We start from the raw sequence: 26096 nt of genomic DNA on the forward strand, positions 1-26096 counted from the left end.
GGAATGCTCGCATGCCGGGCACTGCGGTTCACTGAGTACGACTTCACATTTCGATATGTGGCGGGGAGAACAGGACCACTTGTCTGATAGGCTGTCAAGATCAGAGTTTGAAGGTTAGGCCCCCAGGATCATGGGTAGAGGCAAAAGTCTCGGCGTTGAACTGGATTCCGAAAGGTTGGTGCATCTCCACCATCATCTCGATCGGTTGGGTCTGAGTGGATATGGCATAGTTTTCTTGGAAAATTGCAGATTCTGAGGTTGCGCTGTCTATGACACCACGCATCTTTAGACGGAGGAGCACATCTTCAGTAGAGCCCAAAGAACGGATGATACCCTTGAAAATCAGAACTCATTGCATACAAAGACGCAGAACCACGCTTAAAGCTTTATTAACAAAATGACAGGGACAACAAAATCAGCATGGACTTAGGTGTTTCCCCACTAATCAACCGTGTCTACCACAGTATCCAGTTACAGAACACTTCTCCGTCAAACTAGCTGTGTGCTGCGCTACCCCGGGGACCTGAACAAAGAAAGATCAAGAATCTCAGCGAAGAAAACTAAATATTCAGACTGCGATGTTACATGTGGAGCACCGTTTTCGACTAATGACCTAGAATGCTTCCAAACGAACAGGAAATTATGCTCACGCAATATTCAGCCTGTCGCTCAGTAAGAGAACTCAGCATACCCGAGAAAACCTGGCCATTATGCTTCACAGTGAAGACGATTGTCATTGGAGCACGTTGAATGTCAAGCCAATACTAGATATGCCAGTATCGACATATTTGAATTCTGGACAATTCAATCATTCATTATTTTGGCAACATCACTCGGCATTGAGCGTGCCCCTTGAAGGCAGACGTTGTGGGCATATGAGTGGTTCGGCCGCTATCCGGCTTTGCACAGCTCGCTTAGTGCTTAGCACTGATGTTCACCGAATCGCTACCATTATCCCCCAAGTTCCCCTGTTCAAGTCTATGACAAATTTAAAAATTACACTGACAGTGGATCGAAAATCCACATTGTCCGATGTGCCGGCGAACCTAAGTGAAATGAAGTGAACTGAAATGCACTTAACTGAACGGAACTGAAATGAACTGAACTGAACGGAACTGAACTGAATTGAAATTGAATTGAACTGAACTGAACTGAACTGAACTGAACTGAACTGAACTGAACTGAACTGAACTGAACTGAACTGAACTGAACTGAATTTCCTACATCAGGCTTGTCTTCTATGAATCGCCCTTGTTTTCGTGGGCTAAGACATACACTCGCTTCGGTGATTATCCCAAAATTATTGTACTATTTAGCACCATGTGTCGGGATGAATTCGCATCTTTAAGAAGAGGAACGAAAGTGCTGGTGATGCAGGTAATATTTGCGCCCCGAAAGTTCCGTTTAACTAGGAGTTTTCTAGAAATTATTGCTTGCCTTACGTGACGTGAAGAGTGAACGTATTTGTAAGTAACGTAAACACATGTTTGCATGCGTGACACCGCGCACCCTTAGGGCAACCCACCTGGTGAATTGTAAAACAGTGCGACTGGAATTGATCGAATACTGCCTTGAAACAAATGAGCTCATCCCTCTTGGACAAGCCCTTTACCGTTGGCTTATGGTGAGTTGTCGCATCCTCGACGATGTCGCGAAACGTTTGCTTGACGATGTGGCCAAGCTGAAAGAAGATATAAGAACAGATGTGAGAGGAATTCAACAGACTATAAGAGACTTCGGGCACATGTAACCAACACGCGATTGGATATTTTTGGCGACTTCCAGAAGCGGCCACCAATATAATTGACTGATAACGCTATGCCTGCATTCATGCACACTCAACACATATTCTCCACTACCCAAATCGACTCTTACATGAATTAACTTTTCAATGTGTTTACACTTCCTCGGTTGCGATCAGTCGATTAAGAACAGTCCTACAGACCTGAAGTGCACGGTGCAGTTTTCTCCGAGCTCTTTCGTGTACTTCCTTGGTTGTGGCGTCCATCATGCTTCGAGACAGTGAAAACAAATGCGCCCGGGAAGAGGGTTTTCTATCTGCAGCAGTAGGCTGAAACAAAAATACAATTGGGCAACATTTACGGCTAACAGGAGCTTTGTGAATGCTGAATGCTAGCATTGTATTCCTAGACTACACAATGTTTAGGAGAAACTTCCAAAGACCACCTAGTTTACACGTTTACGCACATTACTGCCGAAATTCATTATGCAGTACATTGGTTTGGAGTACGTCGAAAATCATTAATCCTTCCATGGATTTATCCGAATATTTTAAACGGTTTATTAAATCTCGCGTATTTTAATACCATGAACTCATCCAAGCACACCCGTTGATGCAGAAATATGTAGCACCTTGAGTTTAGCAGTTGTTCAATATTCAATGTATTTATCCATCTATCTCTGTTTATAAATCTCCTATAATTGTATATCTGTATGTACCTATGTGTGAATGGATGCATGTATGTATGTATGTATGTGTGTAAGTATGTATGTAGGTATATATGTATGTATGTATGTATGTATGTATGTATGTATGTATGTATGTATGTATGTATGTATGTATGTATGTATGTATGTATGTATGTATGTATGTATGTATGTATGTATGTATGTATGTATGTATGTATGTATGTATGTATGTATGTATGTATGTATGTATGTATGCATGTATGTATGTATGTGGGTATGTATGTATGTATCTTTGTATGTATGTATGTATATATATATATGCATGTAGGTAGGTAGGTAGGTATGCATATGTGTCTATTCGAGTCTTCTGGGCATAGAAGCTGTGGGCTTCTCCGAGACATCAGAAGCATACTACGCTCATGAAAGGAACAAGCCCGGGTGACACGTAGTTCATATTAGTACATCAACAGACGTAGTTCTCAGTATTAAAAGAAGGGTATCCTTCCCCGTATCCGAAACAAAACGGACAAAACTCAACTCTGGTAGGTCTCTTAAGGTACTGGTGCGACGCCAGCTTGGGATAGGACTTATAGAGCCTCACCGGCTTGTTGATTGTAGAAACAAGTGGATGATTTCGGCACGTCGTAAGGCCTTCATCAGTGAAATTCTACATCCAAAAATGTTACGAGTAAAATTTTGATTGTCCACTTGGCTATTTGTATTTTGTGTGTAATAGAATTATATGACTCTCAACTGAGATGCGTCAATGTTCACCGTCCACGACTTCGCGAACATCCGAATGAAGTCTTTCACAAGAGCTGTTCTGGTGGAATTTTGTATTTGCTCATAATTCACTCTGTGTATGTGTTTGCCCGACTCAAGAAAGAAATATAATGGGTTTAATTTCCAAATTATAAACAGCATTTTCCTGCTGCCTACACCTAGAATGCGGTTGCAGCATACTTTCACACTTCGTGTTTCTTGCATTTCTAGTCAAGTCTTCCAGTATCCATACAATTTATACAACGATTGTGGCTAAAACAACATGAGAACTCATTTCAAGGTGTCTAAAACATACATCCTTAAAACGGCAAACCTGACTGATACATTCCTGCCAATCACGCGTGAACTTGCGTGAAATCACGCTCGTGCACCCAATAATTACATGTTTATTTATCTACGAACCCGGGGAGCTGTAATGGGACCGTTTACTGACGTAGCACAGCAAATTATCACTTGTCACGAAAATTAGACTCTTGAAGCACGCCATATGGAGAGGCTTCTTGGATGAACCGTGCTGGTCGCGGCCAATCTCATTCCAATCACCAAATGTTTCAATGGAGGTTACTGAGCCGGTCCTAATGAAAATTCGTATATGTTGATATCGACTGGGATGGTAAGGGTTTCTGTCACTCAAGTGATTGACACAATCGATTTCTGAACAACTCAACTTATTGGACTGGCATTGCAATGTGGAGTGATCAATTGGTTCGTTAAACAGATAATGACGTAAGAAATGACCGTTCCAATATACAATTCAAAATCTCGTGTGTTGCAAAGAACACATACCGCAATTGCCCCATCATTCCGGTTTGTCAGTAGATCATAATGCCCTTGGAATTTCCCAACTGGGAGACTTCCCATTTCCTAAAATATACAATAGGGACGCTTATCAGTGCATCACCAAATAACATAGCGTCCTGTTACATACAATGAACAAACGGCTTATCCTTCAACCTTAGTTCTGCACTTTATTGCTCACGTGTTCGTGTTAAATGATTTGATTGAGCCATAAACATCGCTCCCGAAACTGTTTCCCAAAAACATCACTGTGTAGCACTGATGTCCACCGAATCGCTAGTACTATCCTCTAAGTGAGCATATTGAGGTTCATGACGAAATTCTAATCTACATCAACTAAATTTCTGCGAATCGGACCGGAGTTCATTGTCGGATTTGCCGGCGTACCTTCCGAATGTGCGCATGGTCGCCTTCCATAGTTCAAGAGGCAGTGAACGTGCATCATTTAGTTGTTCGTCAACTACTAACTGTTGTCCAAATTAATTTGTTGTTCAAATCATACTGTGACAATAAAATGAACGAACTCATAGCATCATTACGTTTGCTGAAAGCATGTGATGCAATCACACGAACTATTTGTCACACCAGTGATATGTACACGAGTTTTAGGTTGTCATGAGATATGTCTGATTCGTGAGACGCAATGAGCTTGTTCACTAGACATCGTCACATGGTATAGTTTAGACTTGGGTCGCACGACAATGAGTCTGTGACGTGTTTATATGGATCGTGTATATCTATTCTTATTCTGGGGTACTTGTTGATGATCCATATGTATTTGAGTTCATTTCGTACTGTAGCACAGAAAGGTATATAGTACAACTTGCGCAACACCATTAATTGATTATCCAGAACGTGAAACTGGCTGGTCTTGGATAACTAGATGGCTGGACTAAGTAACTTGGGGAACCTCGCCTAAGGAAGCTGAAGTCCCGAATCAACTATTTTCACAATTGACCGCCAACTTTCAAAGGGATCAAAACAAAATTGTCATCTGGACAAATACACTCACATTCATAACAGACTGGTTTTCACAAGTGACTTAACTGAATTTCTCCGTGATCTTTTATGACTCACCTTTTCACCGTATTTCATCACGTGACTTTGTTTCGTCCTTTTTTTCACCTCCTCGTACTGTTGATCCAGTGTACGCTTCTTTATGTCCTTCTGCACGCGGGTAAGAGATAGGAACAAAGAAAAACCATATGGAGCTGACAAGTGAAAACATCACTAGATGATAGACATCCGAGATATTGAACGACACATAATACTGATGAACCGAGGAGTACTCCGTTGTTCCGGGACACATACAAACCATGTGGGGATTTGACGCTCTATGGCAAACACCATTTGTCGAAAAGCAAGAATCCGTGTGAGCATTAGCAGCATGCTCCGTACTGCGCATGGTAATCGAATTCCAGAAGCCAAAACAAAACTTCGTACGGAGGGTTCACAAACGGCAATATTATTTACTGACTCTCCAAGACACCTGCCCACACTGTCACCCAAACATACACAGTTATATACAGAGAGAGTATGGCTAACTCATTAAAAATAAACAAATAAGTGATTTAGATAATCAAATGCGCGGCCACCGCCTGCTGACTACCACCGAATTACCCATCAACAGCTGACAGGGGTGTATCTGTAAAATTTTCGATAGAACTCACGTAATGCGAATCTGTAATCCATGCATACGAGTATTCGCTCGCTAGACAAACTTCGATTTTCGCGTCACGACAAAAAACAGCGAAGGCTAGTTCCTTGTCGTTGGCTGATGTTGTCACGTATACTGCAGTTTTGAGGCGTTCAAATAACAGGACACATAGATCAACATCATAAAATTGTAAACTACTGAGGTAAACCATCAAACAAAACGATATTCTGACTAACAAAAAATGTTAAGCCGCCAGGAGACGACAACTAATACCATGGATTTAACGCTTCTTAGGGCTAATTAGATAGGCGCGTTCAAGGACTTTTCCTCAACCTTAATTACTACTTGAGCCCAGATTGTACAGCAGGTGCTAACCCCTCTTGCACGCGAGACATCTAGCTAGATTCAGTTGGGCCAGTCCGTCAAAATAAAATCTGTGTGTAAATTAAATATCTGAATTGAAGTTAAAAGAACCACTCAGAACAGACCACTGAAGAGTCCGTTCGTAGGTAGTCACGGAACAAGCAGCAGACCAGTTGTTTGATGGTATGAAGTGTACTCTTGATAAGAGAACCATGATCCATTTATAATTCCCAACGTAGCCACGTAGCAACAGGCGTTCCACACAGGCACACCAAAATATCACACGTGTTGCACCGGTTATTTAATAATTTCCTCCACCCAGCCGAATTTAGGTCACCGGCAGAACCGACATTAATCGATGGACGCTGAGTTATGTGGAAACATCGGCTGAACGCTTCTTGTATAGAGCCAAGGATCAACTCCATGCTAGATCCACGAAGACGGAGAGAATGAACCAGGCTTGGAACCGCGTTCTGTTTCACTGCCCATTGTGGTTATTTATGCATATGTGAGGGACATTTTGGGTGCCATTTCACAAGAGCTCCGCCATAGACAGCCAGACATATTTTGCAATACTTACTTCCAGCAATCGTAGGAAGAATATCGTAAAAGAGAGAGCCAGAGTAGCAAGAATCCATGTAAACCACCATTTTCTTGTACATTTTGTTAAGATACATGCAGGCAAGGATATCGTTGAACTCCAGGGCATCAAGCTGTCGTAAGGCAAAAAGAAAATCCATCGTAAGCTTTTGATAACCCAGGGATTAATGTGTGAACTTACGGACCGGCATTCCTGAGGTTGGATCCAAACCTCAGAATTTCGGCTGTTCCTGTCTAGGCTTTAGAGACTTAGCAGTGTCTCAGCCCTCGAGCTTTATTTGGGTGCTATAGCAGCTGGACATCGAATAGGTGTTCCAGCAGAACGGATATTGATTTTTATGGAATACTGCCCACCAGGATCAGTTGAGGGACAAAGTATGAATGTGCTTTGCTTGGTCATTCAGAAGTTATAGCTGAGTACTCTGTTAAGTGTTTTTGTTTACTTTGAATATGAGTGCCGCCATGTCCTTTGAAGCGTTAGTCAGCTATATTGGCGAAGTTCAGTAAATCCGTTTTGGAGAGGGCACGCAAGGATCAATGCTAGATTGAATAAGTTTGCAGTCAGAAAATCGGAATAATGAATCGCCGGTTTGATAGACTGATTTTTAGATCACTCCGAGTGCCATTTTCACGGTCCCGTTTCCACATCACATCCGCCGCTATTGACCTAATATGCCTGATTGAATAATAAAAATAAACACAATAATAAAAACCACATGAGTATCCTCAGTAGAAAGGAGTTCCTATTTGTGTTAATCTAGCGTTGATATGCGGAGTTGCCGTCGAAGTCTTGTACCACATGTGACGGGTTGAAATGCCGTCCTGTAAGCCAAGCCAATCTAGAGAGTGAATTTCAGCCCTAATGATATTTCATGGAAATTTTGGAAGATATTCATAGAATCGAAAAATTCCAGATGTCATCCCAATACCGACAGCCCACAAATAGCTCAGAAGGAACAGAGCGTCATACGGCGAATAGATTTTAGATGTGAGAAGTTGTCAATCGAGGTTTAAGTCACCAGTGATGTCGATAAGGCCTACCACCTCGAGTGAGACACATACGAACATAGTAACTTCTATTCCATCTGTCAGTTGACGTGTAGGACAGTTGTAGATATTAACTCCCTGTCGTGAGAAACTACGGATGAAAATGCGCCAACGAAAGCTTATCTAGGCCTCTTTTATCCGCATACATTTACCTCCTTTTAAAAAAGCGGTACATCATAAATGTGGCTACAAAAATTGGCAAAACTTACTGATCCAATTGGGAACTTAATAGAGTAAGGTGCACCATGGTCAGAGTAATAGATGAAAACGTAGTCATCAGGACCACTGTAAGTGAACGGGAAGGTAAAGGCGGTCTTATTGGATGGCGCTCCCTCAGATATTGGGATTTAGTCACAAGTTGGATAAGCCGAATTGTTACGTTATCGGCCTTGGATAACTGCTGATTGAGGAAACAAGAAAGTTGTGAGAACTTCCACAGTCCCATTCTGCCCATGATACACTGTTCTGCTCTACATGTGTACTGTGTCTATGCGCTTAAATATTGACCACTTAACACGAAAGACGTGGAAATATAGTGAACACGCAGGTCAGAATGTTGTTTTGTACACGCTTATCGCTATGACTATAGCTAAAGTAAATCACACTAGTCTACTGTTTGCATGGCAACATGAATATGGAAATGAAAAACAGGTTTTTCGACGACCTTTGGTTTGCTATTGTATTGTTCATGAAAATATCTACATAATGTATACACATCTGAGGAAAATATCATAACCAACGCGAGGCAAATCTGCATTTTGAACATGGATATCCAGGAAGCCATATGTTTTGTCTAAAACCGATCTGGCAATGTCTTGGTTGCTGGTCGTTGACCAAGAGGGTGCTCATCTGTTCCCCCATTTTGGTGAGCAGCTTGCAAATGTTTCGTCACAAACCGAAGTGACTTCATGAGTGAATGGTTTGTTCGGCATTTCCCCCACACCTGTGTGAGGTTTATGCGGATGTGACTGGCTGACGGGAGCATACTCTGATTGGGATCTCATTGAAAGTTATCGAGCTGTCTTGCGTTTAGATCTTTGTCTTCTGAGTTTGACTGCCGCTTCCAAAATTTACTGTCTAAGGACCATTTGTTTAACCTCGGATTGATCGGTTGCCGATTTTTGTTGCCACTGTCTGCCCATTGTTGATACGGCTTTTGATTCAGTAGTTCATTTTTATTGGTTGTTCGGAATCCCTTTTGAGGTGTAACTTGAGTAGAGTAGACGCTCCTTCTGTTGATAAAGCTGCTTTCATTGTGCGAAGCTGTTTGTTGCCTTTGATAACCTATTCCAAAGTGTATTTTGCTTTCTATCGATATCCCAACAAAATGCAAGCGGTATCGGAAACACTGAATTTGATCAGCTTAGGATTAGAAAGGCTTTCATTCACATTGCTGTTCATTTAGGCATTAGATATGTTAAGCACCTTAGTGGAAGTGAATAGCCAAGTTCCAAAATACAAACGATCGGAATCACAATGTAGCAATTAACAAAAATATATCTTTTGAATATGTCAAACGATGTTTTCTTATGAAAACACAGTTTTCTATAATACTACCCTGCTACCGAAATATATAGTGCTCTTGACAGGCAGAGGAATCTCCATCCCCCAGGGTGAGCACAGAAATTCTTCACTCCAAGACCAGTAACACCTCAGACAAATGCCCACATGGACAGCTACCAGACCACTGCTCCGGAATGGCTGTCGACACGAATAAGGAGCACCAAGTTTCTTCGAGCAAAGTTGAAGAAGAACAGATCAGTAACTGACACAAAGGTCCGCAATAAGGCCAGGAATTCGGTGTTCAAAAAAACTGTTCAATCAAGAAAGGTTCTGCTGTACTGCAAACGAAATTGCATGGTTGGCGAAAACCGGGGACATGTGCAGAAAGATTCATTCCAGGTCCACGTACGAAACCTAGGTTAATCAAACACGCACGAAGAGCAGGGATTACGGATTGCGCCGCAGTTTCAAATCTAACCACTATATAACTGACCGGATGAGAGATTTGTGGTTTGCAAGTGAATCAAAATTTGCCCGTTTTCCTGGGTTGTCTCTGTATGCCGACGCTTTCCGTCTCCCCATGGCCGGGTCACCAAGGGTTGGAGGAATCTCAAAAATGAACTGTGTCATTACCAACCCGCTTGGAACCCAAAGTGAAACGGGTATCCCGAAGGCTGAGACTAATATCGGTGAGTTGTAATATGGATATAACGAACTCCCATAGAACCAATCGTTGGGACTGAAAGTGAACTGGGAGTTCGGTTATACATTCAGCAGTATTCACTTGTTTCATTCAATCCCAGCAAGCCAAAATCGACCGATCAGAATTTTCTCAATACCAAGCAGACAGTTATCCATTCACAACTGCGCATATATGAATATTTTGGAAACTTCGTAACATTGGAGATTGATGCCAATGATAAAAAAATAGCCTAACGTCTGAAATTAAGAAACCGGTTTTTCTGAGAAAACGAACAACTATTTTTGACTGAATTATGGGAACTTTACATAATCACCTCACTAGCGAGAATAATAAACACCCATTTCGTGAATCCCAAAACTGTGACTTGGAACACTAGAATTCTATCTGTGGTTAGAAAAGTCATCCACAAGCGAGCGAACTCACCTCTTGAGCACCTTCTTCCCTTGTCTTTCTAGTCTCTTATCACCTTTCAATGCTCTCACGAAGGTATCTGAGTTGACCTCCTAAAAGGGTAAACAGTCATGATCAATGATTCTCGTGGCAATGGCGTTTTCCACACTCATTCTATTCACAATGACCGCCCATTTGCAGTCTAACAAAAAAATCGAATTTAGATTCTGCGCCGGGCACTTTTCGTGTTATTTGAAAAAAAAAACGCTTGCCTAATTGATAGCCGCAAGCATAAGGTTAAAGTGGTCGTGGGCTGCCCGAGATTTCTCTATGAGATTATGACTAGTGTCCGTTCACTTAAATTCAACATTCTGTAATATAGTAAAACTGGTTTATCTCCTCCACGTTTCATATTTTATTTCGATATGCAGTGACATTTTAATTGCACTTTGTGTTACACGCAGGAATTCGTTTGGTTGCTGCACACCGAACTTACATTTCCACGGTAGTCAATGACCACACCCCCGTAGACATCTTCGTGCTCGTAATCATGGAACACTTTGCCTTTAAACGGATTTCTGAAATAAAAGAACGAAATACGGCAGCGAGTTTTCGGAGAAGTCAACATGTAGGTCGAACAGAAAGAAATGAACTGCTCGTAAATTCTGTTTGTATTTCGTTCCGGGCTTTTATTTTGAATAAACTTTCGACGCCGTTGTGTGCAATGTGTGTCACTTTCGATTATGGAATAACTAACGATTCTTAAAGCAGCAATGATATGGAGATCCTATAGTGGTCCGGGTGGAGTTCACAACATACAGCATTACTGGTTTTGTGTGAAAAGCTAATTCATTTACGTAAACATACAGTCAAATCGAGTTCCGATTGTTGCATCCTCCAAACAAGGCCGTACTTGTCATGTCCTTCGAAGGTTTTTTCTACATATCCCTGAAATCGTCTATGGTAGGAAACGATAGGGATACTACATTGTCTACTTAATAGTTGCTCCAAGTAATCAGCCAACTGATTCTCTCAAACGATATTTAGATACTGATATCACTAATTTCAGACTAATAACAGACAAAGCGTGGTTAAAACGTGCTGTTCACTAGCGACGGTATACCACGATGGCTGGCATGCGATTCAGTAAAGATTGTGCTGATCGCATCGGCAGTCCAATGCGCTTACAATCATGGAAAGTCTTGAAAGAAAAGAAAATTCATGGTATATCTGAGGTGACGCGCAAAACACAAAATTTGTTGCAACCCGATTCCATCGATGAATTATATTCAAGACACTTACTGACCAAAATGAGCAAAAAACGAAGCGCATTTTCTACAGTCTAGTTACTATCAGGAGTTACAAATGCACGCGATATTTACTTAGGATTGTTTGCGATATCGTCGTAGGCAAAGGTAATTATATTCTCCGCTGGAACATTGTTTGCACGCACGACTTGATACGCGTGGTAAACGTTCGCCTGAAGGAGAAAACACACGAATGATGAGTAAAGGATAACAAGGGGAGTGGGGTTCAGCGACTAACAGAAAGGCAGAGTGTCTAGAACCATCCATAATTGGTAGAGTCTCAGTTCTCCCGAATGCATTTTGATGGCATCTCATAGTCCAAAAATTTGATCGTTAGATGCCAACGTGTGTTTGTTTTAATTATTGGCTTGAATTTGGACACCTGAGCTAACTGATCAGATGTCTGGCTGCTCCGGAGAGGATAGAAATCACCGACAGCCCGATGCTGAGAGATTTATGGCATTGCGCGGCTTATTTCGATCAAGATTTCATTCTGTAGCTGACGCCGAGCTCCGTCGAAACTTCATCCTCATTGGGAACTGTCTGTAGTGCGCATTTCAATAATCTCCCGAGAGACTCAATTTCGCTAACATCAAACCCGTATTACCACGATGAGTAGCTTAGCCACAAGCAGCTAGCCCATGATGCGATTATTTAGCGCGCCACCATACTTGAAAACGCGGTTTGACGGGCGTTTACCCAATAAAAACCTAACGTCACTGGACTTTTTTGAGATTTCTAAATCCTGGCTTATTGATCAGGTCACCTTGGGCTACGGTACGACGGAGTGTTTCTCTACTGTGATAGGGCTACAAAGTAATGTTAGATGATTAGCAATTACTTGAGGGTGAGCCAATTCTCAATCTCTCTCCTGTTTTTCTGCAAAATCATACATCCTATTCTCAGGCGGTGATTTCACCTAAAATAGCGCAACGAAAAAAACATTCATTGGGGCGAAATCAGTTTCTACATCTACTGTTCTACATCTAAATCTGTGTTCAATAGGTACGGATAATCCACTCTACAAAAGGCGGAATATCGTCGCATGACCAGGTAATACTGTGGAAATTGAACAGATCACTAGAATGCTTCCATTTGTTGGACACTGCTGTTTGGGGTATTATCACTTCAAAATATCACTTTGAAATCATTTTCGTTCAGGCTTTAGTATCACTTTTGAGACTCATACCAACGAAAACCAACTGAAACATACTTGATGTCGATAATCTATCCAAGAGTTGGAACCAGCGGCAAGGATAACCCAGTTCTTTGAAGGATTATTGTTAAGTATGAATGACCAATTTTGGAATCCGATGGCTTCCAACCGAGTAGCATGGACGAGGCAGAACAGTAGTGCAATGAGAATCGAACAATGGCGCATCGCATCCAGTGTTACTTGAAGCTTCATATGCGTGTAATTTTATACTGTGCGCTCCTTGTGAATCGAACTTTGCCTTATGCATGTATGGTGCCAGTGCAGAAAACTTTCCACTACAAACCTAATTGGTTGCGGTACAAAGTCCACGCTAATCAGGGCATGATGGTATATTTTGATCAGCGTGTTTCAAGGTCGATCACTCGTGCAAAGTTCTTCCAAAAATTTGTTCACATTTGTGAACTGTGGTTTTTTCTAGGACAAACATGGATCACTTCTTTGGACTCCGATGCGTTTGCCAAAGGGTTTTACGCAGCTGCTTGCTTCACTCCATAATGCCCTTAACATACTGAGACCCTTGAAGGATATCTAAATCGCAAAAGATTAGACGACAAGAGAGCAAAATTGGCCCGTCGCATATTGGACGCTGAGGCAATCAAATAGTCCAGCAAAGGCAGTCGATGATATGTTCCACCCCACTCCAATGCGTAATTATATCTTCAAGGTCAAAATTGCGCGGTCCCGATTGCAATTTTTGCACCACCTGTTCTATGTGTTCTTTATTAATCAGGTGTTTTCCGACACTAACGTGCTGGATTGGGGGCGGTTCCTCCAATATGAGCTCACATGAACCACGCTGCTGGACGCGTTCAGTAATGAGAGTCCGACGTTTTTTCAGGGTTCATGGACTACACCTGGGGAAGTAAAACCTCGGATGGAGGTATACTTCAGATTTCGATCGCTATAATCGTCAAAGTCAGCATCGGTCGCTACACTGGTCGGTACTCCCGTCGAAATCGAGTGAGAATTAAACATTCGAATGTATTACCCACAGATCTGCTTGCTTACTGCTAGCAGTCTAGAGTGAATTCGCAACCTGGTGTATTCACGACGCGGTCGCTAAAAAATACATCTGAACGAAGTAATAACCACATTCAAACATCAATTTAGAGATATTAATAGCTGGTGTTCCTAAATTGTCCATCGGACGAGTCTGAATGGCTAATTACCATACAATGCGCAAACTCCTAGCAAGAATTTTTGGTGGCCCGAGAAGAATTTTGGGGTCTCAGATTATCACAGAACAGTGGTACCTTGAGCCGCTTTGCCCTTTGGTCATACGACATAAACCGATGAGCATTAGGTCCCCTCAAGGAACGTCGAATGTTGCACCTGTTACGACCAGACGGTTCATGAATTCGCACTGGGTTAGTATTTGGTGATCGACTTTTTCTTTTACTAATATAAATCATTGGATACTTTACACGCCACAAAATGAGCGAGTTGATCTGGCAGTTGGGATTCTGAATTCGGGGTGTCTGAAACTCAGTTCACACACGACACTATTGTGTATCGTATCAGTGAATGTTATGCATGCCAAAATTTATCATGTTCTTTAGCCTTCAAAAGAACCTATTTAAGCCAAATGTCTTAGTGCGGATGTGGAAAATTTCAAAGATGTGTTTTAAGCAATCTGTTGTTATTGATTAGAGAAATCCCTCCAATATATCTGGCTGGTTGTGGCTCCTTGATTTGCCTGCTGGATAACCAGGTAAGTGGGACGGCATCTCAGAAGGAACATTCATGCATCTTGTGAAACTGTTATTCCTCTGGTCTGCTTATGGATCTTTAGTAGGATGAAAATTTGAACCCGTTCAAATAGAGATTCCTTTTAATCGCTCAAGCCTTTCTGTACTGCCAAGCCGGAAACGCTCCCAACCATCGGATCTCACTAATAACCAGGATGAATAAAAGCTGCAATTTTTTACGAACAAAGAGTTGTTTGGATGATAATATTAATGCGTATGCCCGGAATGTTACACCCAGCTCCATGACCAATGTTCCGAGCAAAGTACGCTTCCATGAATGCACCTTGCGCATGATTATCGTAACTGCCAAAACTGGGCCTCGTCAGAAAGACATTTTGTCTACTGCATGTGATCATTCAGGGTGCGCTTTTGGCTGCATAGTTCATGAAAACTATACAAACAAATACGATATATAACACTAAAGTAGGCAACCAAAATGTAAGCAGTAATTGGGAGACAACTTCACGGCATTATTCATAAGATGAAATTACAACTTTAGCAACAGCAACTGTTGTGATTCCCTTGAAGTTCAGCTGGCCTCTCCTGGTGTGTTCAAACTTCTAACACTAAACCATCAGGATTAAATTTTACTTTAGGGTTTACTCGGTGTCTTTCGGTCAAACGTAGCTCGCACTTGTACACGCATTCTGCAAACGAACAAATCACTGATCGTCCATGACCTGTTCCGGGGGACCGTCCAAAAGAACGACGGCTCACCAAAGCCTCTGGTGAATGAGTAACAGCCAGAGTTGAACCGTTATGGACTGTCTATCAATTGTCTGCCAATCAGTTTGCTCAGCCTGACAGTAAGTTTACAAACGGTTCACTGTCATCAGCATAGTAAGCGTTATTACCGTGGGAGGCTAATGTCTACTGGAACATCTGCAATCCGACTGTTGAGCTTCACGAACAGATCAGCAGCCAGTTGATCACACGAGCTGACAATGTCTCGATGTATTTTCAGTGTTGAACCGGTCAAATAAAATGCATTCGCAAATGCTTGTAATGTCATGTATGCTCTGTCAAGTTTGTCTTAACACATCCACACACATCCACTTTCTGCAGCATTATGGTTGAAGATATGAATTTCAAAGTGATAAAGTAACAGTTTCAATACTAGGAACATAATAATAATAGTGATATTTCAGCTACAGCACCGTTTTGGTATGCAGCCGCCATAGTGCACGAGGGAATCACAAGTGATGACCAATCGCCGGTTTGTTCAGACTGGATTAGTTGAGTTTACCAAGCTGGATTTGATACACAGTCAGTAATTTCGAGGCATATGCACAATATTATCCACCTAAGCCAACTTGAACGTCCGAAAGCAATTTTCTACGGATGAAATAAAGTTCCACCTTGTTCCAAAGGTTTTGTTTACAAGATAAATGCATATTACAAGTCGAAACCAATTGTTAAAATGGTTCTCATGTTCTCATTGTGCAGCAAATTATCGCGTGTATTTCTCCGGTCTTGTGGCTATGTCCACCAGACCTGTTCATGCCCTGAACGTTAATTACTATTCGAAATTCGACAAAGGTCCAATCACGCCTTCAACTTGAGAAAGCGCGCTAAATCTATCACAGCAGATTGGGCTTCATCTTAGCATGGACTTGTCGTTCTGTGAATGTCACAGTAGCTTGTGGTTTGCTGTGTTGGATATCCAGACATTAACTGAAATCTTTGAAATCCAGAAGAACAAAGTGACCAACAAAATGTGTTCGGTTATCACAAAACCACGGATATTACCTTCTGGTGATTATGTATTTGGTGACGGACATTCCTCGCTCGTTACACAACTATGCTGCTGCTAGCTTCCGTACCCAGTTGCTGATAGTATGAAAAACGCAGGAATTTGTAGTGTAGATCTCTTTCTGTAAGTAAACGCAGTCAGTGTCGAAAGGCTGAGATGCAGTGTAAATCTATTTCATCCTTAATGGGAATCAAAAATGGGAACCTCGCAAAATCAGGAAAATACTGTCGACAAAATGCCGGATTATAGTTATCCACTACTGCGATCTGCATTTTGTCAGGTCATTTCGATCCGACCAGGAAATCTACCAGGAAGGGCAAGGTATTACAACAAGAACAACTACTTGTGAAGTTTTTGTAGGAATATTCCTGAGCAAATGAGCCAATTTGAGTAGGTATATTTCGACAAGTAGTCTGGTTTGCGCACAAATTCGGTTTGGACGGTAGCCCCTGGAAGGGCAAGACCTCTCGTGGACGGAGCGTGGGTTTTCAGAAACATTATTATTTAAACAACAATGTATTGTGATGACTCGACTATCGTACTGAGACTGAGGAGAGCTCGTGCAGCGCACTCAGATGAGGCAGCTCATCACATCAAGCGATTCAGCTGGACTCATCTCAGATTCATGACAAAACATGATTGTTGTGCAAATAAGCGCATTTCTTAACGGGACACAGTACACTTCGTCCAAATTCGCCTTCATATCACCCAAAATCATTGGCATTCCTTCAAAATAGATTTGCTTAATGCGGAAGATAGGAGCACCACAACAAACATCATACCACAGTTTCTCTAAATTTACCGCCTGACTCCAAATTTGTCCACGCCCGAATGCAAATAATCTACAGGAAACTCCTTTACCGTATACTCGATCTTCTGAAGCACACGAGACGCCTGGACGCGTCAGTGTCCAACATATTAGCTGACTGGGATGTTCATTTCTCGTTTTGGTGAGCGCATCAGGCTATCAAGCGGCTAGTCAGACTAGGATTCACGGCATTTCGATTGCATTAAGAAATCTGTGGTCAACATCAGAAGGCACAAATCAACTGGATGCTCTAGGAACGGTCCAATGATCTCATCCATGACGAACAAGCCTGGAAAAGACGGTCTTTTAATAGCCAATGGGCCTCCGAATTAGAAAAGCTGTCCTGAGAAAACATGATAATATGGAGCTGGTATAGAAGAGGCGTAGCAAGATATAATAAAAGGGGACAATGGCAAACATGACAGCGCCGGGTTTAAAATCCCTACAAGATTTCAAATTTACCAAGCGGAAGAATCGCCAGAGTATTGCGAACTCATCCGTTTTGTTGCGAATATATTTGATAGAATTTCTCCGACTCGGATGTAAGTAGTTTGAACAAAATGTGCCAAATCCATAGACAATGCAGACGATTTTGTAGCTGGTGGTAATATATTTGAGTCGAAACCGCTGACATGTTTTACACACGCTGACACAGCGTGGCAAGTTCGATTGAACCGCGCCGTCGAACAGAAACTCATCCGAGTTTCATGTCAACACCGTTTCAAATTCCGAAGTAACGTTTTACTGAACCGGTCTTCTTGTTCTCTGTGTTGACATTTTTTAAAAGAAAACAATGACTATAACTCCATATGTTGCCATGGGGCGCATCCTGGAACACAGAAGTGTTGGGTGAATTATGGGCAGTAAGTATCTTGGCATAACTGGAGTACCTTATTACTAGAACGCACGAGACGCAGTTTAAGGTGGCTTGTGAAGATCACTTCTCAATCTATTATGCAACATTTTGGCAGTGAAACGGTGGACAAAGTTCAGTGACTTGATAAACTTCGGTGTTGAGGTGAACTACGAACCTTTGTGAATATGGGCATTTTTTGTTTGGTAAAGGCACTTGTTCAAACCAAGAACCACGTTTGTGCTACAAAGAAAATAAACCCGCCCCATTCCATCACCCGTTTAGAAAACGCACGATTGGAAGGCCTAATCTTCAACCTTACTCTCATTTAATTAATGATCCATTGAATATTTTCTTCATAAGCTACTGCGTCATACGTTGAGATTGTATGAAACAACATGGACATTAACACATTTCAGGAAAAGCGAGAGATTTTCATCCAGGAGTTTAAGTTGGTTTCTCGACAGACATACGTGTTCTTTCAAGCACGACAGTAATATTTTTGTTATTTATTTCACCTTCTTCAGGATAATGGAGGCTCCACCATCCATTCTAGGTCAGTTTCTTCGTTCCTGACGAACTTCATACACAACTCCGCGACTCCGATAAACGCTGTCTCGTAACCCAACTTGATGTAAAATGATGTCGGCTATTCTAGCACGAGACAATCAGAAAACGAGAGTTCGGTTGTGCAAAAATGATCGTAAGAAAGAAACTTGGGGAAGCCTGTGCATTTCGTGGTGAATCTCACCCCAGGATAAAGCGAAAAACCTCTGACATTTGCACCTTAATAACTTTTCTCGTTGGAATCACATGTGTAGATCTGAAATATTAGAAAATCTGGGGTGAACCAGTTGACGTCCAAGAATGTACATTCAAACTGATCCTTTTCTTCGCCCCCTCAAGCCGGGTTACTAGTTTATCGCGATTTAGATTCGATAGACAGCATAGAATACCCACAAGCTGGTAAATTCACAGAATTTTAAAAACAAGTCCACAGTCAAAACGTTCTCTATAGAATTAAAATTTACTTCAGAAGAGTGTACAAGTATTGGTCAAATTAATGCCACAAATCATCTCAGCACCTGAGTGAACGCTAAGAAATACCAATCCGAATATGCACACCCGAAAATTATCCGAAGTGCTCGTTCGAGTAGACGGAAAATGATCTACAAAGAGTGAGAAATTAAGGGCATTTATTCGCATCCTCCAAATCTCTCAAAGCGGTTGCAGTTTTTTGTGAATATTTTCGATGCCAACTGACGAGAAAGTCTCTTTGAAGACTGCGTGATACAACGTTCATTGCATTTATGGCATTCATCTCATTGGCTTCCCTCTTGCCAGTTTCCATCCAGAGTTTCTGAATTGATGTCTGGAGGTTTAGGCATCTTCAAATGATTGTGGTAGGCCAGGACTGCATCCATTTATATTCGCGTTTAGTCCTCACCTCATAAAAGATCGTCTTTCTAAAACGGGTTGTACGGCAACGGAGCCCCAGCGGCGAACACTGATGCCCCGCAGACTTGGATGATGAAGACGCTGACGACCATGACGATGATAAAAATGACCAAATCATTCGATTTTCCCAAAATTTGCAAACCAGGGTCCAGTCAAACCAGCCTTATCTCAATTAACACGTTGCAAATCTGCACAGTTCTAACATATTTGAGGTGAATTTGTAAATAATAACAATATTCGTAACTCGTAAATTGTCTTCTGGTTTTCTAAATGAAGATGTTCGCGGTGAGAACGTAGTGCGAGATTCTAATGTAAGGAACACAGTGTCATTGTCTAGCCTCATCTAACAGACTGATTATGGAATTTCCGATTTGTATAACGAGTTCGTGGAGGTTTACGTAGTGTAGAAGATATTTCGGAAGGATCTCAACGCTTCGTTCAATCAATGACTAGAGGAGGTCCCAATGGTGGACGAGTGGATCGGCGGTAACTTTCAACAGTATCATACGGGATGCAACGACGCAGCAACTACAAAGAGCACACGGACTGCCGAAGTCGGAGGAAACCGCCTGTTACATTTTTATTCAGTTTTTAGTGCATTGCGTTACGATTTCACTCGTTAGTTTTGTGATACCTGTTCACAGTCACTCTCTCTAATCATTGCCGCGTGTGCGAGCTGCTTACCAAACCCATATTGTTATCGAAAGTGTCGAATTGCTTTCATCCCTAACTTGACAAATTCATCAAACAAATACATTACTAATTGTTTTCACTTGGAAATGACGGACAGCGAATTAGATTACCCAGGGAAGCCAAAAACATATGTATGTTCCAAAACCACGTGTAAGCTTATTGCGTATTCAGTGTTAGAATGTAAGTCGTGTTGTACGCTTTTCAGATGGGGGATTAAAGCTGAATGTGTGTCCCACAACTAAATATATATACGTAGTCCTGTATCTGTTGTTAACATGAGGAAACTTTGGAAATTTTGTTGAAGAAAGTAAATTCAGTTTTTGCCCAAAAGCTGAGAAGCACTGTGAAGACATTTTATCCTTACTTGCAATCATCAGCAGTGCGCATCTCACGAAATCCCGGGTAGTTTCTAACCCAACCCGCGACGAACCGCCTAGTGGTTTTAGCACTTGACGGGTGACTGAAAAGCAGTATGATTAGCGCTAAATGGGAACACCACAAAAATCTCACTCACGCTTCAGCAACGGGAAGCAACATTGCGTGGTCACTTTTGCTCGGCATCTCGAGTAACCCCCGAATGAAATTATCCTCCCCATGACCTATCAGTGAAACAAATCTAAGGTGAAACACTGCAAACGAATTTCATCCTACTTGGCAATCGTCAACGAGGCGCATTTCACAAAACCCACAATTAATGTCCGATTAAATTTGTATGGGTTTCTACGAGTAGTAGGTATTTACTGCCCCTAAGATGATGAGTGATTTGTTGGTGTCAATTGTGTAAATTGGACCACCTTTCTGAAAGAGACTCCAATTTTATACGAGAACGTTTTCTCTCTGAACGTGGATTTGACCTTTCTTGAGTATGGTAATAGCTTGTGCTTTTCATGCGCTGGGTGGCGAAATGTCGAGTGAAACACTATAAATTATTTACCATGTTTAATTAGATGAACACAGGGATGAATCTGAATAATCAGTCTTGGACGTCACCTGGTTTTACCAAGATCATTCCAATATCAGATCAACATCTGTAACGGCATCGAGGTAGGTTATCTTAATTGTATTTTTGTACGGTTTTTTTTTCACGTGGCATTAGTCAATTGGCTCGAGTGACCGGACTGCAGTGTGATTAGTTTCAACTAAGGCATGACCAATCGCCACACATCCTGCAACTGCGGAAAACCACATCAGGTGTTATGTTTTTTGTGGCATTTTGTGTGATCAATTCCCTGAAAGGAACTTTCCAATTCAACGAAGTTATCGTTCCGCTGACCTGTGAGTGAATCCAATCGAAGATGAAAGATCGGGAATCACTGTGCATCATATTCATCCTATTTGGCAATCGATGCGCACACCAATAAGGCTCAGCTCACAAAACCGGGAATATCTGTCCGATTAAATTTGCACACGACTGAGATCGATGTTGGAAAATCCACATGTAATATTTTCAACCCATTTTGGTTGGAAGATGAAGTCTACCGACAATAAGACTGTGTTCCGTCAAGGTATATTACTCGTGCCATTTTCGTAGGTATATTCGTTAGTTAACTGTATAACTGGATTGGGAATATTTCGACGAATAGTCTTATTTTTGCACACTGATTCGGTTAAGACAGGAGACTAAAATGAATTTTTCTTTAAAACCATCCGCTTCAAAGCAGTGTATACAACGTAAAGTTGACGGGAACTCATAGACTGCGCCTACGCTGTGAACATAATAGCGGGCAAAACCTGTTGTTGGCTGCCCGAGAATTTTCAGCAAATTTGACTAAACAACAAATTATCGTGATGCCTCATATATCGCGCTAAATGAAATATTCAACAGCCTCATACAGCACATTAAATGGGAACAAACCAACACACACATTCAATTCCGTTGGATTTGGCTAACTCTTCTATCAAAACAAATTCCTGTGCATTTGAGCGTAGTTATCAAAATCTGCCTAAGTTTGGTTCAGACAGAATCTCATACTCAAGCTATCGAAGTTGCTGTGTGAGTTTTCTGATAATTTGACTCCCTCGCCGTACTCAACACTCTTCCATAAAAAAATCGGGCTGCCAACTTCTGTAACACATGATCCTCGTGTTGGAGTTTCATCAACCTACAGGGATCCAGTTCGATGGCAAAGGCTTTGTCAATAGTTATGGTCCGGGGGCCTCAGCCTCAGCGTCAGGTTTTGACATACTCTTATCAAGGTGGTACTCATCCCCCGGCACGTGCCGGATTTAACATAGTACTCTTTTCTAGGCAGGTGTGGCCTTCACGTATCCAAGGTCTAGAAGATCGCTGAACATTTCTAAGTAAACGGATCTTTACCGCCGACGGACAGTTGAGAACATTTTTCGAACAAGGACTGCACTGACTGCAAGGCGCAAGACGGAAGCTCTCGGGCATTCGGCTGACTCACGGCAGTGGTAGGTGAGTTTTAAGCTTGATTGTTCTATACTTCGTCACCAGTATCCCGCCTTACGCCAACCACCTATTAGGCGCTGCTCAGAAAACCTGCCTCAATATCAGCCTCCGCTTTCGACAGACAACGTGGTGGTTCTCCGCCCCTGTCGTTGGCTAGATTGTGAAGTCGTACTCATGGGGTGGGCGAGCCCAGCGCGCGAGCTTCCAACGAGTACCTCTGGTGTTCTCGAGCCACTCCAGTGGATTTTGTTCGCCTTCGACATGAAATATTTTTTTTAATTATCCAAAACCCGTTGATCGGTCAATGGTATATTTCGAACAGAACATCATCATCCGGGAGAAGATTTCGGAATGCTTCTAGACGACCGACTGTACTGATGGCACGTGACCATTTCCAGACTTGCGCCTCGTTTTGTCAGTAAGCTGACCTCGATTTAGGTCAACCAAGGATACTGCGCTCCCTAAATATCTGACCCAAAAATTATCTGTTCTACATCTGACCTAATTAAAATCTCAAGCTGTGGGGACCTGTTGCCTGGGTGCATTGAGTGCATTCACAATCCATCAATTTTCAGTCGTTATCAAACCAACGCTTTCAATGCTAGCGCGCATGGCTTAGATTCAGCTTCTTTCAGCTGTACCCATGCTCATGCATCAATCACGCGAGGCTTCATATTCTCGTCTAAACACATAACGACTCATATGTTAGTCTGCTTGACTGCTCTATTCGCCATCCTCCCAGGTATAGACGAGTAATCCAAAGTTTGATTATATACAAATGGTGGTTTCATGGATTTGGATTCTTACCCGGCTTGCCACGATTTTACCACATACGTCGCTACCATACTCGTGTGATAGAATGTAGTGGCCTCAACCTGAACTTCGTCCATGTCCGTCTACTTCCTCGTGGACATAAGGACAAAGTTCTGCACCAGGCCACTTCTGGCAGGTTTATGTATGTGGCCATATTTCTGTTTGTGTAGGAGTTTTCCGACTTCAGTACACTGGTTGTCCCGGTAGCGGGGATTAGCAAACTTGAGAAAGACAGAGTATATGTTCAGGTTTCGAACTAGAAGCTGCACATCCCGACTGCCTGCACCTAGAAGGCGGTGGAAATCGATTGCAGCATATTTTCATAACCTCTTGTTTCTGGTCTTCCCTTATAACTAATACAACAATTGTGACAAAAACAAGATCACGACTCATTTTAAGGTGTCCAAAAGACATCCGTCGAAGGCAAAGTTAGGCATGCTGCGACATTGTTGAAAAAAATCAGGCAAATGCGTACACCCGCGTGAAACTTCACTCAAGTCCCCAAAAATTCTGTGTTATTGTGCAAACCCGGGGATGTATAATGGAGACATCTACTGCGGTAGTCATGTTAACTGCCACTTTTCACAAGCTTCACACACGTGAACCAAACTACATAGAGAAGGTTCCCGTGTAAACCGTGTTGAACGCAGCTACTCTGATTTCCATGAAAAATGTATTGATTTAGGTTACTGAGCCAATGATAGAAAGAAGAATTGTGTGTCGACGACGAGCGCGATGGTGGGCGTTTGTGTCAGAATAGTGATTGACACAATCGAGTTCTAAACAACTCAACATGATGAACTGGCATTAGAATGTGTAGTGGTCACTTGGATTCTTAAGGATACAATGGAATTCAAGATGACTGTTTCAATGAACTGTTCAAAATGTCAAATATTTCCCTGAACACAAACCGCAATTTCCCCATTATTCTGGTGCGTCACTAGATCATATTGACCTTGGAATGTGTAGTGGTCACTTGGTTCACTTGGAATTCAAGATGACTGTTTCAATGGACAGTTCATGAGGTCAAATATTTCGCACAGCAGGTATAGCAATCGAACCATTATCCTGGAATTCTGCAATTGGGATACATCCAATAGTCTGAAATGTACAATAAACAGACACCTATCAGTGCAGCGTCAACTAAGAAAGAGTCTAGTCCCACTCAATAACACGCAGCTAATCCGGTAACCATAGATCTACCCTTTACTGCTCAAGGGTTCGTGTTGGAAGATTGGTTAATCAACAAACATCACTTCCGAAATTGTTTCTCAATCAACACTGTATAGAACTGATGTCCACTGAATGGCTAGTGTTATCATATTCTGCAAACGCGGGGATGTATAATGGAGACATCTACTGCCGTTGTCAAATTAACTATCATTATTCAGAAGCTTCAAAAACGTGAAATAGAAGCTTCCCGTGTAAACCTTGTTGAACGCAGACACTCTGATGTCCATGAAAAATGTATTAATTTAAGTTACTTAGCCGACCATAGGAGTCAGAATTGTGTGTCGACGATGAACGCGATGGTGGGCGTTTCTGTCAGAAGAATGATTGACATATCGAGTTCTAAACAAGTACACTTATTAGGCCGGCACTGGAATTTGTAGTGACCACTTGGTTTCTTACGCATATAAGGGAATTCTAGATGACTGTTCCAATGGACTATTCACAATGTCAAATATCTCTCAGAACACGAAACCGCAATTGACGCGTTATCCTTGTGCGTCATTAGATCATAATAACCTTGGAGTTTTGCAACTAAGAGGCGTCCCTTAGTCTCTAATGAACAATGAACAGATACCTATTAGTGCAGTATCAGCAGAAAATGCGTACTTTCCATTCAATTAAAAGAAACTACTTTTGTAACCGTAGTTCTCCATTTTACTAAGTCTGTTCATCCAGGTCCACGACGACATTCAAATTGCATTGACAAAGTTTATACTGATCGCTTCGACGCGCATTGTCCAATATCCTGGCATACCTGTCGAATGTGAGCTTGGTTATACTCGCTGATTCAGGGAGCACTGAAATTCCTTGAGTTTCTTGCCTGTCAGCTACTGAAAATTGCATGAATTAATTCAATGTTCCAATCACGCTGTTCGGTTTCGATAAATAACGGTTTCATAACATCATCATGTTTGAACGTAACATGTCTTCTAACCACACAAGCTATTGCTCACAAAACGCAAATACGGCGTTCACCACTTATATGGGATTTAATTTGCCGTGGAGTTTGAGCATGTCCCTGATTCGTTTGAGTCAGCTAACAAGGTCACTGACGACATCGTCATATAATGAACTTTAAATTTGAGATGCACCAGAATGAGTCTGTGGCGTGCTCATATCGATTACTTATACACGTGTTGTTCTGCACTTTGCTTTGTGCCGCCTGGCGGAACTGTCTCATTGGGATGGATATTCCATTCTGTCAATGTGATCGACTTCACTTAGGCAGCACACAGTGTTACTCATCGCTGATTCCCGAAAAACCACACCACGTGGCTACGTATTGGCTGGCTCCAAGGGAGCTATTTTCTCTGACGAATGTTTCAGTCATCGTGTAAATCTAACCTTACGCCGAGTTACGTGCGATTGATTCATATGAATTCGAGTCAATTTTTGCCATAGCACAGAGGGCTATGTAGCACGACGTACCCAGCGTTATTGATTGGCTATCCAAAAAATGACACTGACTAGGCTTGGATATCCGGATGCATGTACTAGCTAGCTTGGTGAAGCTTGTATATCAATCCT

The 26096-nt window shown here is 41.9% G+C and overlaps 1 protein-coding gene across 1 annotated transcript; it reads right to left on the reverse strand.

The window, feature by feature from the left end:
* Positions 1-1438: 1438 nt before the first annotated feature.
* Positions 1439-12989, reverse strand: T265_11816 (hypothetical protein; the record flags this gene model as incomplete). Its single annotated transcript, XM_009178591.1, has 9 exons — positions 1439-1807; positions 1946-2071; positions 4000-4077; positions 5089-5222; positions 6612-6744; positions 7888-7963; positions 10308-10387; positions 10771-11061; positions 12795-12989. The coding sequence occupies 9 exons, from the start codon at positions 12987-12989 to the stop codon at positions 1439-1441; spliced, it is 1482 nt and encodes a 493-aa protein (XP_009176855.1).
* Positions 12990-26096: the final 13107 nt, after the last annotated feature.

This window comes from Opisthorchis viverrini, assembly GCF_000715545.1.
Source record: "Opisthorchis viverrini unplaced genomic scaffold opera_v5_596, whole genome shotgun sequence".
NCBI lineage: Eukaryota > Metazoa > Platyhelminthes > Trematoda > Opisthorchiida > Opisthorchiidae > Opisthorchis > Opisthorchis viverrini.